Below are 17,333 nucleotides of genomic sequence, written 5' to 3' on the forward strand. Positions count from 1 at the left end.
ATACTCCAGATGTGGCCGAACCAGCTGGAGCATAACTTCACGGCTCTTGAACTCAATCCCTCTATTAATGAAAGCTAACACATCATACACCTTCTTAACAACTCTATCCGCCTGGGTGGCAGCTTTCAGGGAACTGTGAATATGAACCCCAAGATCCCTCTGCTCCTCCACACTGCCAAGAATCTTTCCGTTAACCCTGTATTCTGCTTTCAAGTTTGTCCTTCCAAAATGAATCACCTCACACTTTTCAGGGTTAAACTCCATCTGTCACTTCTCAGCCCAGCTCTGCATCCTATCGATGTCCCTTTGTAACCTAGAACAGCCCTCCGCACTGTCCACAACTCGACCCAGCTTCGTATTGTCTGCGAACTTACTAATCCACTCATCCAAATCATTTACAAAAATCAAAAATAGAAGAGGACCCAGAACAGATCCTTGTGGTACACCACTCGTAACTGAGCACCATGTTGAATATTTTCCATCCACTACCACCCTTTGTCTTCTAAGGGTCAGCCAATTCTGAATCCAGTCTGCCACATTTCCCCCTATCCAATGCCTCCTTACTTTCTGCGTGAGCCTACCATGGGGAACCTTATCAAATGCCTTACTTAAATCCATGTATACCACATCTACTGCTCTACCTTCATCCATGTGTTTGGTCACCTCTTCAAAGAATTCAGTAAGGTTTGTGAGGCATGATCTACCCCTCACAAATCCATGCTGACGATCACGAATCAAACTGTGCCTATCCAAGTGATCATAAATCCTATCTCTCAGAGCCCTTTCCAATAATTTGCCCACCACTGACGTAAGACTAACTGGCCTGTAATTTTCAGGGTTATCCCTATTCCCTTTTTTAAACAAGGGAATGACATTTGCCTCTCTCCAATCTTCTGGCACTATACCCGTGGACAGTGAGGACAAAAAGATCATCGCCAAAGGCCCTGCGATCTCTTCCCTCGCTTCCCATAGAATCCTTGCATAAATCCCATCAGGCCCAGGGGACTTATTTATCTTCAAGTTCCTCAAAATTCCTAGTACATCTTCCTTACTAACATCGACCTCCTCTAGCCTACCAGCCTGTTTCACACTGTCCTCCTCTACAACTAGGTCCCTCTCCGTTGTGAATACCGAAGAAAAGTATTCATTAAGGACCTCTCCTATCTATTTAGGCTCCGTACACAAATTCCCTTTACAATCCTTGATTGGCCTTCCCCTTTCTCAGGTTATTCTCATATTCCTCACATACGTGTAAAAAGCGTTGGAGTTTTTCTTGATCCTATCTGCCAAGGTTTTCTCATGCCCCCTTATAGCTCTCCTGAGCCCTTTCTTCAGCTCCTTCCTGGCTAACTTGTATCCCTCGAGAGCCTTTTCCGTTCCTTGTTTCCTAAACCTTACATAAGCATTCTTCTTCCTCTTAACCAGTCGTTCGGCCTTTCTTGAGAACCAAGCCTCCCTCACTCGACCGCATCTTCCCTGCCTGCTAGGGACAAACATATCAAGCGCACACAGTGTGCATTCCTTAAACAATCTCCACATTTCAATAGTGCTCTTCCCTGACAGCATCTGTTCCCATTTTATGTTACCTAGTTCTTGCCTAACAGAACTGTAATTACCCTTCCCCCTATTATAAACCTTACCCTGTTGTATGTACCTATCCTTTTCCATGACTATTGTAAAAGTAACAGAGTTATGATCACTACCGCCAAAATGCTCTCCTACCAACAGGTCTAACATTTGGCCTGGTTCATTGCCAAGCAACAAATCCAAAGTGGCCTCTCCTCATGTTGGTCTATCTACGTACTGTGTCAGGAATCCTTCCTGAATGCACTGGACAAAATCTGCTCCATCTAAACTATTACAACTAAAAAGTTTCCAATCAATATTTGGAAAGTTGAAGTCACCCATGACTACAACCCTGTGACTTCTGCACCTTTCCAGTATCTGCCTCCCAATCCGCTCCTCCACTTCTCTGCAACTATTAGGGGGTCTGTTAAAAAAAAAAACCCCAACAAAGTGACTGCCCCTTTCTTGTTCCTGACCTCAATCCAAACTGACTCTGTTGACGTATCATTCTCAAACTGCCTTTCAGTAGCAGCTATACTAGCCCTGACTAGCAATGCCACTCCCCCGCCTCTTTTACCACCCTCCCTATTTCTTTTAAAGCATCTAAATCCCAGAACTTCCAAAAACCATTCCTGCCCCTTTTTAGATCTCCTCAGTACCTCAGTCCAGACCATCTTAGTGATCTCTCCCTATCCTGGATCCCTGTCTGAAAATAAAATAAAACGTGCATTCCCATAATGCCTTCCATGATTTTTGGGTGTATGAAAATGCTTTACAGGCAGCCAAGTACTTTTTTGAAGTTACTGTGTTACAGACCAGGCCAAACCTCCTTAAAATGTATCAAGGAGACAGCCTAGATTCTAACATTCATCTTATTTAAAGGCAAGTGTAAGAAACTGTGTTCCATTTGCAATTTCATTGGTCAAACTATTAGGCTTTAAGCAAAACACTTTTTATTCTTACACCACAGTTAAAATATAAACAAGAAAAAGAATTTGCATAACATTGACTCTATCAAACTACTGAACAAAATATTATATTACCTAACTATTAGTCTTGAACTGTTCCAATATAGCAGCATCCCACAAAGACACCCTCGACAAAGGAAAATTCAGGAAACCGGATTCACTCGTGTGTTATCTCGAGACCAGGAGAAAAGAAAAACTGAAAGAATGAATCTAGCAGCAGAGAGATAACTCAAGCTTTTCATAGCATCAGAGAGAGAGAGCTGTAACTAACAACTTTAACTCCAAAAACCCCAACTTCAACAGAAAGCAACTCTAAAATCCTGGGTCTGTGTGAGCCTGACTGCATCCACTCATGCTTCCTTTGTCTAATTTTAAACAAAAAAAAACACAAAGCTATTTACTGTGCTTTCTGTGGAACAGACACCTCTGCACCGGATTTACAACATTCCTCTTCAGGAGAAGCAGGACAGAACAAATCCCTCTTAAAGACACTTTTGTTACAACTGTTGTATTGTAGGGAAAGCAGCAGCAAGCCTGTATTCAGTGAACACCCAGAAATGGCAATGAAATAATAACCAGCTAATCTGTATTTTGTGCAGTTGACTGAGGGATAACTATTGACGAGGATGGCTGGGATAACTCTTCTGCTCCTCTTAAAAACAGTGTGTCAAAATATTTTGCATCTACCCATGCAGACAGTTGGTGCCTCAGTTGAAAGTCTCGTCTGAAAGACAGTATCTCTGTTAGAGCAGCATTCCTTCAATACTGCCTTGGATTGTTGGTTTTGTTTTTTTTTGTTCCCAAGCCCTGGAGTGGGATATGAACACCGAATTTTGTGATTCAGAGGCCGGTGTGCTACCAATTGAGCCACAGGTGACACTGTCCTGAATTACTCGTTCCTCTTTCACATCCCATGTTAAAATTTAGCAACTGCATCATTGTTCAGCTCCCGCTAGCTTTTCCAAACCTTGCTATTCAACCAGGCTTCTGGACCCACCATGTTAATTTCTTCCTTTGTCCCTTTTGGCCACACTTTTGGGAGGCTCATTCTTTGGGCCTCAATGTGAAACACACTGACGTGTCTTTCAGTACGTGACAGGGACTGCAAGAGTTCAGATTGTTTTGCGAATTGCAGGGTGTAGCATGGTCAGGATGTCTAACATGCTTCATCATTCTCTACTGAATTTACAATATTCAGTGTGTTTAAAGAGGAAGCTAAAGTACTTCTACTAATGTAAATGGCATTCGTTCAAGAGCTGGAAATATCCAAAACTACTTTAGATATTCTATTGTTCTGCATAAAGCAAACACAGCTTTTAATGGGTGTGTGAATTAAACTGAATCTAGTGGCCTGTTCTTTACCCTTTAGTGGTAATAGACATTAGTGATAATCCCATTACTGATAATACAGGTATGAAGATAATGTTGTTTTGTTCCAGTGAATAGAGAAGGACATGGTCTGAGTCTGCCTCATCTTATTTGAAGTGATTGCTGGGTTGAGACACAAATTGTTTGTTTATTTCCCAGGAGTGGGAACTGTGGCTCATTCTACAAAACTATGCTTTCAGATTTCTGAATTCGGTCGACTTAGAAAATATTTGTTTTCAAGCCATTTAAATTTTCATGACCTATCATGTCAGTACTTGTATTGAATAAAAACAACTTCAGTGCAGAATGGTCACCTAAAAGATTGTTTTAACTCTGGGTCTTCACTGGTAGTACTAACACAACAAATGGTGACTCTCGGAGGGGGATGGGTGCAGGCTGGGTGGCCGATTTCGGAAGTGCAGGTTTATTGAGATTTTTCAGCTCTTAAGGCGCAGATACACCAGCTGCCACTCAGCAGGAGAAAGCTGTGATCGGTTTTTATCCAAATCCCCAGCAGGATCTGGTGCTACTTCATCTACAGCAGGAGGAACTATTACTGTCTCCAATTGACAAGGTCATCAGCGCAACTCAATGATAGTTCTTTGGTGTCTGTTTCTCTCTCTCTCTCTCTCGCGCACGTACACAGACACACACAGACACAGATACATACACACAGCACTCCGGTTCACACGTGCAGGCACGCTGACACAGACAAACATATGTATACAACACATACGTATGCGCACACACAGATATACGCGTTACCTTGTTTCAATGATGACCTATATAAAACAGTTGCGTAGGTGTCCAGGTCCATGGTTCTTACATTCAAAACATCCCATTTCAAATGGATCAGTGATGGCATCCAGCCTTCTGTGTTATAATAAAATATTATGGTCATAATAAGTATCACATGGCAAAGCTGTTTAAACAATGGCTTTAAGAAAACAAGTATTTACTAAGGGCACGGTGGTTCAGTGGTTAGCGCTGCTGCCTCACAGTGCCAGGGACGCATGTTCGATTCCAATCTCGGGCAACTGTCTGTGTGGAGTTTACACATTCTCCCCGTGTCTGCATGGGTTTCCTCTGAGTACTCCAATTTCTTCCCGCAGTCCAAAGATGTGCAGGTTAGGTGGATTGGCCATGCTAAATTGCTCCATAGTGTACAGGGATGTGGAGGCCTGGTGAATTAGCCGTGGGAAATGCAGGGTTACCGTGGATAGGTTGTGTCCAGGTGGGATGCTTTTCAGAGGGCCGGTGTGTACTCCTTGGGCCGAATGGCCTGCTTTCAAGCTGTAGGGATTCTTTGATCTAATGAATTTACTTCTATATGGGTCAGCAAATGCTTTTGCTTGTATAGAGATCTGGCTTTTTCCATATGAACAAAGAAGAGTACAGCACTGAAGCAGGCCCTTCAGCCCACCGAGATTGCACCAACACATGAGGACGGTGTTTTCTTCTTTATGGAAGCTGACATTATTTCAGTAACATGCCGCTAACTTATTAATTCTAGTCCCCAGTTTTTAAAGGATGTACAGCCAGAGTTTATGTAAATGTTGCTGGCAACGTGTCTCAATACCTGGCCTCCAACCCGACTCTTTGGTTGAATATTTTACAAACATTTGTGCCTTTCAGATTTTGAGTATCCAACAACACTCCACCCAGAATCTACCATTGACCGTTCATTCTTCATTTCATATACATCACATTGGTATTTTATTGAGTCACAAGTCTCTTCAAAATGAATAGCACTCATTTTGTTGCTAAGCTGATCCTAGTAACCAGGAGATTTAGATTTACAGCTCAAAAGGTCATAGCTGTGTTGAGCTCATATCCATTCCCAAATGTGAGGAGCAAAACAAATTACAATACCTCAGCACGTAAAATAAATCCAGTTAAATTCTTAATTTGCCATTCTTGACTGTGTATCCTATTAATCAAACAATACTATGTTTGAATCTGCTTACTTCCATTCTAGTCTCCTCCTGTTGTTTCTGCACCTTCACTGCATAGTAAGTTTTGACCATGAGTCCCTTATTTGGTTTATTACTTCAGTCAGGCACACTGATGAAAATTTAGTTGCCCGAGCCCATGAATATAACAGAGCACTGCTCTTTATTAAATTGCATTGGCTGTTTTATGAGCTCGTTCCTTTAACTTATCAAATTAGCTAAGATTGGTATTGTCTTCATTACCAATTGTTGCAGAAGTGGTCATTTCATCTCTGTAAATACTATAATGCTGTCAAAACATTAATAAAAATAATGAACAGTAAAAGACTGAGCACGGACCCCTGGGTTTTAAAAAAGAGACAAACCTTGACTTTACCCATGGCCTGAAATGATGGTTAAGGCAGAAACTCTGATAACATTGAAAGGATGTGTTCTTACGAAGTGTATAGAGCAAGAGTTGGAAAGTGGAAGGGGGTTGGGTGCCTACTTACCTGCTAGCACAGACAAAATGGGTGGAATGGCCTCCCTTGGTGCTGTAAATTAATATAATTAAGACAACACTTGATGCATCTTGATTGAAGTCCAGGGAATTGAGTAGCACCTACATTTTAAAAAAAAATCTGAAACAGTGATGCCATTGAGCATTTTGTAATTCAAGTCTCGTATGTGCACTTGGACTTGCTGTTGTTCATTATTCAATTTCTCCACATTATCTGCACCTTCCTCATTTTTTTTTTACTTAATTTAAATGATTTAACACTTTCACCCTCTTTTAAAGTTTGAAAAGTGCTTGTATTAAAAGAAACGAAAGCTTACTTCTCCAAAAAAAGTCTTTATTCAACTGGTAGGAGTACAGTGCTATCACCCTGCTGTTAACATGCCAGTGCCACCTATTCCCATACTGTAAGCTTTTTCCCCACAATTCTGGCCAGTTTAGTCTTTACTGGCAATTATGCAGGGACCAGAGTCCAGCTGAACTCTTTCAAGTGAGGCTAGAGTGGGCAGTGGCATGTAGAATTTGGTTTCTTGTCAGCTTTGTAACCGCATTCCTAAATGCATTGCACCATGATTAATATAAGTGTGCGATTCACAAGGGAATAATATGGAATTCTGCATTTGATTACTGAAGTACAATGAAACTGAGCAATGAGATAATTTATTTACTTGAGAGCCTCAAATCGGTCACTGATTTAATTTTCACAGTCATAGAATAACTTGATTGTATTAAGATTTGCTAAATATCCTGCCATTTCTTCTTTAGTTATGGCCTCTCCCATTATCTGTGGGCAGGAAGAGGGTGGATGGTCCTGGACCAACAATTGAGTGAGAGGTGTGAGGCACGTGAGGAGCAGACAGTTTGCTTAAGAGGGTAGAGTGCAGAGAGAAAACTCCCCTGCGCTTGTGATTCACATGCACCTTGCACTTTGCTATTTCACCCAGCAGCTCATCTCCAGTCAGGATTTTCCAAGCTGCAGGCAGCTGTCAACTTTAAATCATGTTCCTGATTGCACAGCAGGAGCCTGCTGTAAGCCTTACAGAAGAGCCATAGAGATTTTACAGCATGGAAAGAGACCGTTGAGACCATTGTGGCTCTGCTGGTCATCAAACATTTATCTACTCTAATCCCGTTTTCCAGCACTTGACCCATAGCTTTAAACGCTGTGGTATTTCAAATATTCTGTGGTATTTCAAATATTCATCTAAAAAGTTCTAAAATGTCTTCAGGGTTCCACCTCCATCACCCTTTTTAGGCAGTGTGTTCCAGAAACCCACCAGTCTGGGTGAAAAGGTGTTTTCTCAATTCATACTTAATACCTTAAAACTGTAACCTCTCTACTATTGACATCTACTTTTCTCCTTACCTACCCCGTCTGTACCCTCAGAACTTTGAACACCTACTGCCTCACCCAACCCACCCACCAAGCCTTCACTGCTGTAAGGGAAACAACTCCAGCGGCCCTGGTCTCTCTTCACAGTCGATTCACTCCAGCCCAAGCAACATTCTAGTGAATCTCTTCTCTACCCTTTTTAATGTAATCATATTCTTCTGATAGTGTGATGACCAGAACTGCACAAACTACTCCCAACTGTGGCCGAAATACCGTCATGTACAGCTCCATCATAAGCTCCTTGCTCTTGTGTTCAGTGTCTTGACTAATAAAAGCAAGTTTCTCATCTGTCTTCTTCACTGGCATCCCAATAGAAGACAGAGGGTGGTAGTAGATGGAAAGTCTTCAGCCTGGAGCTCGGTGACCAGTGGTGTGCCGCAGGGATCTGTTCTGGGATCTCTGCTCTTTGTGATCTTTATAAATGACTTGGATGAGGAAGTGGAAGGGTGGGTTAGCAAGTTTGCCGATGACACGAAGGTTAGTGGAGTTGTGGACAGCGTGGAGGGCTGTTGTAGGTTGCAACGGGACATTGACAGGGTGCAGAGCTGGGCAAAGAAGTGGCAGATGGAATTCAACCCAGAAAAGTGTGAAGTGATTCATTTTGGAAGGTCGAATTTGAATGCAGGATACAGGGTTAATGGCAGGATTCTCGGCAGTGTGGAGGAACAGAGGGATCTTGGGGTCCACGCCAATAGATCCCTCAAAGTTGCTACCCAAGTTGATTGGGTTGTAAAGAAGGCGTATGGTGTGCTGGCTTTCATTGGCAGGGGAATTGAGTTCAGGAGCTGTGAGGTTATGCTGCAGCTCTATAAAACTCTGGTTAGACCACACTTGGAATATTGTGTTCAGTTCTGGTCACCTCGCTATAGGAAAGATGTGGAAGCTTTAGAGAGGGTGCAGAGGAGATTTACCAGGATGCTGCCTAGACTGGAGGGCAGGTCTTATGAGGAAAGGTTGAGGGAGCTAGGGCTTTTTTCATTGGAGTGAAGAAGGATGAGAGGTGACTTGATAGAGGTTTACAAGATGATGGGAGGCAGAGATAAAGTAGATAGTCCGAGACTTTTTCCCAGGGCGGAAATGACAATTATGAGGGGGCATAATTTTAAGGTGATTGGAGGAAGGTATAGGGGAGATATCAGAGGTAGGTTCTTCACAGAGAGAGTGCTGTGTGTGTGGAATGTGCTGCTGGCAGTGTTAGTGGACTCGGATACTTTAGAGACTTCTAAGTGACTCTTGGATAGGCAAATGGAGGATAGTAAAATGTAGGGTATGCAGAGTAGATTGATCTTAGTAGGATAAAAGGTCAGCACAACATTGTGAGCCGAAGAGCCTGTACTGTTCTATGTTCTATATTCTATGTTCACCACTTTATCTACCTGTCCTGCTGCCTTCAAGGATCTTTGGACATAAACACCAAGGTCTGTCTGACTTACTGTACTTCCCAAGGTTCCACCATTTATCATGTACTCCCTTGTCTTGTTAGTCTTCCCAAAATGCACCACCTCATACTTTTCAGGATTAAATTCCATTTGCTACTGTTTAGCCCATCTGCTCCATCCTGTAGCCTAAGGCTTTCATCTTCACTATTTACCATACAATAATTTTTGTGTTAACTGCATACTTACTGGTCATACCTCCTACATTCATGTCTCGACGTTAACGTACGCACCAGGCAGCAAATGACTTAGCACTGAACACTTTGACATGCCCCTAGACACAGCAGTCCAGTACACAAAAACACCCTTGGACCACCACCTTCTGTTTCCTGCCACTGAGCCAATTCAGGATCCAAATTACTTAGATCTCATGTGATCTTGGCTTCCTAACTAGTCTATGACGCAAGACCTGGTCAAGAGCCTTACTGAAGTCCATATGGACTGCATCAACTGCACTACCCTCATCTACACACCTAGTCACTCCTCAAACAACTCAGATTTGTTCAACACGATTTCCCTCTTACAATGAGGTAATCTGTCGCTGTAGGGTAGAGCTCTGACCTGCCCCACATCCACAAAACTGAGGTAACTGCTTTAGCAGTAACCTGGAGCTGTCTTAGCCTTTATTGTTAAGCCCACCCACCACCCACCATTCCTACTCCTCTCCCAACTGCTGGGTCATTTACATTTCACCTCAAAAACGGAGTCAGAGGAACTTTTTATGTCACCCTGCCTACCTTCTGCATGATTAGATCATTGCTGAATGTAAGGCACACTTGGACGCTTTAGCTTATACAACAGCAAAAATTCACATTTGTATAGCCTCTTTAACATGGGTAAACATTCGAAGATGCTTCACAAAGGAAATATTATGAAACAAAGCTTAGAATTCACAGAGATGGGGCAGATGCTTTAAATCTGGCCGATATTAATTGCTCCATAATTTTGATATTAAATGTCAATTTCCTTGTTTTTTTTTCTGATGGTAATGCACAGTAGGCCGTGATGGTACCTGCGTTGATAACCTGTCAATGTTATTTCCCTTGTTCTTTTTAAGAGCCCAGATGGTACAAGTCAGCATCTGTCTGATTATTGGGCCTCAATGTCCCAGCCCGTCCTCACAGAATCAGAGAACTGTCACAGCACTGTAAGAGGCCGTTCAACCTATTGTGACTGCTCTGCTGTCTGACCATTTTGATGGGACGTTTATTCCCCATAATTGTGCACACTCATGGTTATTTAAATAGAAACAATGCTGTCTCGAATGTCTCAGTTGAAGCTGCCTTTGGCACATTTCCAGTCAGTGCATTCTATCGCCTAACTACTCACTGCGTGAGAGTCTTTTTTTTTCTCAACTTACATTTGCTTCCTAACACCTTAAAACTGTGCCCTCTGGTTCTTCATCCTTTTACAATGCTGTCATTACTTCTCATTTATACTCCTCGCTGAGGGTCACTGAATAATCTGATGAAGGATAATTGAAATATGGAACTCTATATTGCAAAAGGCTGTAGATTTGGGGACAATTTAGATAAATGCAAGGTGTTGCATTTTGGGAGGTCAAACCAGGGCAGAGTCAATGGTAATGCCCTGGGGTGTGTTACAGAACAAAGAGATCTCAGGGTACAGGTTCATAGCTCCATGAAAGTAGAGTCACAGGTGGACAGGGTGGTGAAGAAGGCTTTTAGCATGCTTGCTTTCAATGTTCAGAGTGCTGAGTACAGGAGTTGGGATGTCTTGTTGCAGCTGTACAAGATGTTGGTGAGGCCACATTTGGAGTACTGTGCACAATTCTGGTTACCCTACTATAGAAAGGATATTATTAAAGTAGAAAGAGTGCAGAAAAGATTTACTCAGATGCTACCTGGACTGGAAAGTTTGAGTTATAAGGAGAGCTTGGATAGGATAGGCTGCAACTTCTTTCCCTGGAGCATAGGAGACTGAGAGGTCCTTATAGATGTCTATAAAACCAAGAAAGGCATAGATAATGTAGATAGTCAACAGTTTTTCCCCATGATAGGGGAGTCTAAAACTAGAAGGCATTTAAGGTGAGAGGGGAGAGATACAAAATTGACTAAAGGGGCAAATTTTTTCACACAGAGGGTGGTGAGTGTCTGGAACAGATTAAGGATAGCAGGTCAGGATTGAAGAAAATCTGAATAAGAGACAATAGGAGCTAAGTGTGAGAAAATGGGTTAGCTGTACTGAATGCAACCCATATAATGTGAATAATGTGAATGTTCTGAGGAAGAGTCACAGGACCCGAAATGTTAACTCTGTTTTCTCCTTCACAGTTGCTGCCAAATCTGCTGACCTTTTCCAGCAACTTTGTTTTTGTTCCATATAATGTGATAATGGGCCTAGCAGTGCATGGGAATGGGTGACTGAGACTGGGTACAGTGATAGGTATCAAAACACGGAAGAATGGAATCAGGCTCTAAAGTTATTTCTTCCTACCTTTACTTTAAGTTTTGCTCATCCTCACTTTGAACAACTTCTCCTTTAACTTCTCTTGCTTCTTTCAGGTTAAGGGGGTGACCACAGTACCCACGTGGGCCTCAGTTATGCCTGTCTCTTTGTGGGGTACGTGGAACATTCCTTGTTCCAGTCCTACTCCAGCCTCCACCCCAACTCTTTCTCCAGTATGTTGATGATATCATGGGTGCTGCTTCCCTGTCTTCTTTGGAATTGGAAAAAATTGAACAATTTTGCCTCTAATTTCCACCCCACCCTCACCTTTATCTGGTTCATCTCCAACTCCTCCCTACCATTCCTTGACATCTGTTTCCATTTCTGGGGATAGGCTTGCCACCAATATCCATCACAAACCAACAGACTCCCCCAGTTACCTTGACTGTACATCCTGACACCCTGCTTCCTGTAAGGACACCATCCCATTCTCCTAGATTCACCATCGACAGATGACTGTTCGGAGGACACCACCTTCCAAGTGGCGGGGGTGTGGGTGGGAGTCGTCCGAAATGGCCACCATTTTCCTCAGCTGAGGACTCCCCACCATCACAGTTGACAGGGCCCTCAGCCATGTCTGACCCATTTCCTGTACTTCAGCCTTACCCCTTCCCTCCCTTCTTCCTGCAACAATGGTGTGGTCCCCCAGGGCCTCACTCACCACCTCACCAATCCACTGGTTCTCCTTTGTCTACAGCACAAGTTACTTCTTTAAAAACTCCAAGAACTAGTTAAACATAATTTCCTTTCGACAAAACTATGTTAGATCTGCCTGAATACCTCGATTGTGCCTTATTGAAGCCGACGTGTTGAAGTTTTGATTGGTAAGTACCAAGCCTGATTATTTGTTGCAATCCGGTTGGTTGTTGCTTCCATTTGCTAGGATTTGTTCATTAGGAAGTCCGCAGCAATGCTAATGTTTTCCCTTAAACATGGCTTGTTTAGTGCACTTTGTGGTACATTCTAGATTGCTGTGTGGCCAAGTACCCACACCACTGAGAGAGAACATTGGTTAGTGATGTGAACACACACAAGGCATGTTTCTGGCATTAGCCAATTTATAAGCCTCAACAATACCTCACTTGGTGGCAGCTTTCACTTTTCCAATGCTATTCCAGCCCTACTGAACACTCTTATGTGTATATCCTACCATCCCCCACCCCCCACCAATCAAAATTGGTTCTTCAAATGCCCTAATTTTTATCCTAGTTTTTAAACTAGAGAAGTGATAGTGATCATTTCTCTGAACTGGTTATCAGTATTCCTACGGTGTTCTTCTGAGGGTGTGGATTTGATTCTTCCCATGACCAGTAGAAAGATTTGATGTCAATAAAACCTGGAATTAAAATCTAGTCTGATGGTAACCTTGTCATAATAGTCCATCTGGTTCACTAATGTTCTTTAGAGAAGGAAGCCTGCTCCTCTTCTATGGTCTGACCTAATTGTGGCTCCAGACCAACAGCAGTGTGGTTGAATTTTCATTGCTCTCTGAAATGACCTTGCAAACTACACAGTTCAAAGGCAATTGAGAAAGGAAATGTCTGTTTTATCAGTGACAGCCACACCTAATGCAAGATTAAAAATCTCTTCATAATCTCTCATCCCTGCCCGTGTCTAACCTTGTCCAACCCTACAATCCTTCCCCTAATGTTCATCTCACAATGGTGCCTTCTGCCTTACTCTTTTTCCAGTCTATCGTTTGTGTACATGCCTGAGCTACCCATGTCTTCTGCTCTTGATTTCCTCCCTTGACACTTCTGTCTCTTTCCTCTCTTTAAGATCCTTCAGCCAAGAATTTGGCCCCTCATCCATTTCTTTGGCTTAGCCTTCATCTGTTAGACAGTGTTTCTGTGGATCACCTTCTTTAGGGCAACAGGGTTTAGAGGACAGTTTTCTGAATAGGCAACTTGTGGTTATCATGCAGAATTGTTTATATGTGCATATGCTTATGAACAACAATCTAATTGAGCTCTTAAAATGATGTATTCAATGAGTAATAGATTTATGAGTGTGATTACAAAGCAGTAATCAGTACATAGTCTTGGATCAAGGTACAGTTTACAACTTGCCCATCAAATTCAGACATGAGTTCACTTTTAACGTCACTGCTGTTTGTATAATGTAAATATTATGGGATGTATATCAGACTGAGATTGACACTGACTGTCTGCATGTTATATTTCACTAATGATGGACTTGCCGAAGAATTAGTGATTTCAACGTAATTATGATGAACATATTCCACATTCATTTGCAGTTATTTCACATTGAATTGCATTATATAGCTTGTGTCCAATTTTGTTAGATCCAGCTGCGCATACTCTGAATTTCATGTATAACATAAAATTCAAGCAAAACTCCAGTTGATTTCACTGATGCAAGCAATTAGGATGACAGTAATGAGTTGGTTTGAAGTTATTAACTCTTTAAAGTACCAAAAATGAAGCTGTTACCCTGAGAGCCATCCGTTTCTCTTCATCTTTACTTCTCTCCCAACACTGCTTCCTAATATGAGAGAAGAACTGTACCAGGGTTTTCAATGCTAAGCTGAAACCAAGTTTGTAAATATGTGGAACTGGCTTACAGTAGCTTCCCCCCGAGCTGCTTATCCTTTCCCTTCTTTCTACCAATGTGGTGAAGCACATTCATCCAGGTCAGTGTCTTTCATGGCAAGATTGAGAGTTATGTTAGGAGCCATCAACAAAAATCCTGTTCTTCCATCCCTATAGCATGGGACTTTGGCTGATACCATTTATGTCACAATTCAGATTGTATCTGCATGCAGCAAGGTTTCAAATCCCTGCATTAGGTTTGACTGGACAAGCTGGTTATTGCTGAGTTTTCCCAGCAATTTCTGTGTTTGCTATAATCAGCTCTGAAGAAGGGTCTCTGGACCTGAAAACTGCGTTTTCTCCACAGATGCTGTCAGACCTATTGAATTTTCCCAGCAATTTCTGTTCTTATTGTTGTTGAAGGTGTTTGTCTTATTGCTAGATATAGCCGATAGAAACTACTGTTTTCAAAGCACCTTTTAGAATGTGGACAAGACAGAATGATGCAAGCTCCCTCAATGTATGAAGAAAAGAAAGACTTTCATTTAGGAAGTGCCTTTCTCAATCTCAGGACTGCACTTTTGCAGGGCAGTCATCATTGTATTGTAGGAAACATGGCACCCAATTTGCTCCCAAAATACTGCAATGTGATGATGACCAGGCAGTCTGTTTTGTGATGTCAATTGAAAGATTAAATGATTGGTCTGTATTCCTGGAAATTGCCCAACTCATCTAATGGAATTATGCCTTGTGAGCTTTTGTGTCCACCTGAGAGGTTCAATACAGTCTAGGTTTATCATCTCCTCTCAAAGGGGCATCTCTGACAGTGCGGCACTCCCTCTGTATTTATGGCTTCAAGGCTTCAGGTGGAATTCTACCAACTACTGAGGCTTTGAAGATCTGCATTTGGTTGATACTGGTCACTATCTCCTCTGGAATTGTGCTGTCACTGATTTCTTCTTTGACAGGCAGTTATTGGACGTGGTTGATGGTAATATCATGCTCAGTGACCTGGTGCTCAAGAGTGTTTCAAAGTGTTCCAACCAGTACTTCAGGACTTAATCCTTGTTGGTGTGTTGTGTCTTGCCATCAGGGAGTTCTAACTTTGAGATGCTGTTCCATAGACAGATTTTACCACTTGATAGAATTTCCTTATGCCACTAGCATCATGCTTGTATACACATATGAAAAGATTCAAGAATGCTTCTTCCCTGCTGTTATCAGACTCTTGAACAGACTTCTCAAATGTTAATTCTGATCTCTCTCTCTGAACCTTCTCTGTGGCTATAACACTGTGCTCTGCACTCTGTTCTGCTATGCTGATGTGCTTTGTATGGTATGATCTGCCTGGATAGCATGCAAACCAATACTTTTCACTGTATCTTGGTACATGTGACCATCAATCAATCAGGATTACCCTGTTTTTTACCTGCAGTATGTACAGATGATGTGAACCCACCAAATATGTCGAATCACCAGAGCCCCAGAGCAGCGAATCATTGCATTGTGCTCAATGTGTGACTGACATAATTAACTATTCATAGAACAGAGGTCAATATTGATGAGCATTGTGAAAATTCATCAAAAGCTTGTGTATTTTCACGGTGAATAATTTTGTCAAATAGTTAATTCAGGTGCCATCGATTGTTTTTCAGGTTTTCCGCCTTTGCTTTGGGTCATATCCTTCTACTGTGGACAGTGGGCTGGATAGTGAAAATTGGGATGCATTCAATGCTGGAGAGAAACTATTACAGATTGAGGTAAGGAGGACTTCAGGTGGCATTCTTGGGCATATCAGTGGGAGTATGAAGGTAATTTCCTCCCCTGTTCGAAGTTGCAGATTTTAGAGATACTAAGGAATATGAAACAGCAATTTGAAGCCACGTCTGTCCTGCTGCTTGAAGATTTACATACTGCTTGATGTAAATATTACAAAGTCCCTCGTGGTTTTGTGTGGCAGTCAGTGACATGATATTTGTGACTGATATTTGAGGTAATGAGTTGTACAGTACTTCCAGTTGAGGTGTTTACTATGAGAAGTATACGTGGGAGGGTCAGTGGAAAGGAGATGAGCAAACTGTGTCACTTGTAAGATAACCAAACCTGAACGTGTGAAGTTAGTAACTGAACTGTCCAGTTTTGGATTATATTAGTTTGTAGCACTAAAGAAGTTGTGATGTAAACTCTCACTGTCTTTTCATGAAGCATCCTCATTGTCTGAAAAGACATGCACAGAAAAGACAATAAATATTCAGCTTGTCTGGCAGCATCTATGGAGAGAGAAACAGATAATATTTTGAATCTGCCTTGTGCTGTTGAAAAATAAAAAAAGTAAAGGTAAGGGATAGGGCAGAGCAGAGGTGAGATTAAATAATAAATGTTCTTCTTCCATTTTCACACAAAATCCATTGCATTTCTACCATTCTTCAGTTCTGAAAAAGAGTCATAGAGTCATACAGCACAGAAACAGACCTTTTGGTATCCAGCCAATCCATACTGAACTTAATCACAAATTAAACAACTCCCATCTGCCTGTGCTTAGCCCATATCCCTCTAAACATTTCTTATTCATGAAATTATCCAAATGTCTTTTAAATGTTGTGACTGGACTCGCATCCATCATTTCCTCTAGAAGTTCATTCCACACATGAACCACTCTCGGTGTAACAAAAAAATGCCCCTCAAGTCTTTTTAAAATCTTCTCTCACCTTAAAAATATGCCCCCAGTGTTGAAATCCCCCACACTAGAGAAAAGACACCTGTCATTCACCTTATCTATACCCCTCATAATTTTATAAACCTTTGATTAAACCTCTGTTTCTTTCTCCACAGATATTGCCAAACTCGCTCAGTATTTCCACCACTTTCTGTTTTTTATTTCGGATTTCCAGCATCTGCAGTATCTTGCTTTTATCTCATTGACTGAGGGCTGTTGATCATGATTTGGGCTATATATCATTATTGGGCTCATTCAGGAGTCAGGCCCCAATCATTTGGTAAGAGGTTTGAACCCCATTGTTCTGCATCACACTGTGGCCATTTTGCCAACTGACCTATTTGATCCCTGTCAACAGATTACCCACTGGGTTTAGCGGAACTGTGTAATGTGGCAACAAACTTTCATAGTTGTCAG

General features: G+C 41.9%; 1 protein-coding gene across 1 annotated transcript in view; it reads left to right on the forward strand.

Annotated features, from left to right (window-relative positions):
• The window catches only part of abca2 (ATP-binding cassette, sub-family A (ABC1), member 2), a 402,151-nt gene that overhangs the window by 193,317 nt on the left and 191,501 nt on the right, over positions 1-17,333 (forward strand). The window contains exon 7 of the mRNA XM_048613349.1: positions 15,856-15,960. Within this exon, the coding sequence (XP_048469306.1) occupies positions 15,856-15,960 (105 nt within the window). The remainder of the gene's footprint in view (positions 1-15,855; positions 15,961-17,333) is intronic.

Source organism: Rhincodon typus, chromosome 28 (genome assembly GCF_021869965.1).
Source record: "Rhincodon typus isolate 14 chromosome 28, sRhiTyp1.1, whole genome shotgun sequence".
Classification (NCBI taxonomy): Eukaryota; Metazoa; Chordata; class Chondrichthyes; order Orectolobiformes; family Rhincodontidae; genus Rhincodon; species Rhincodon typus.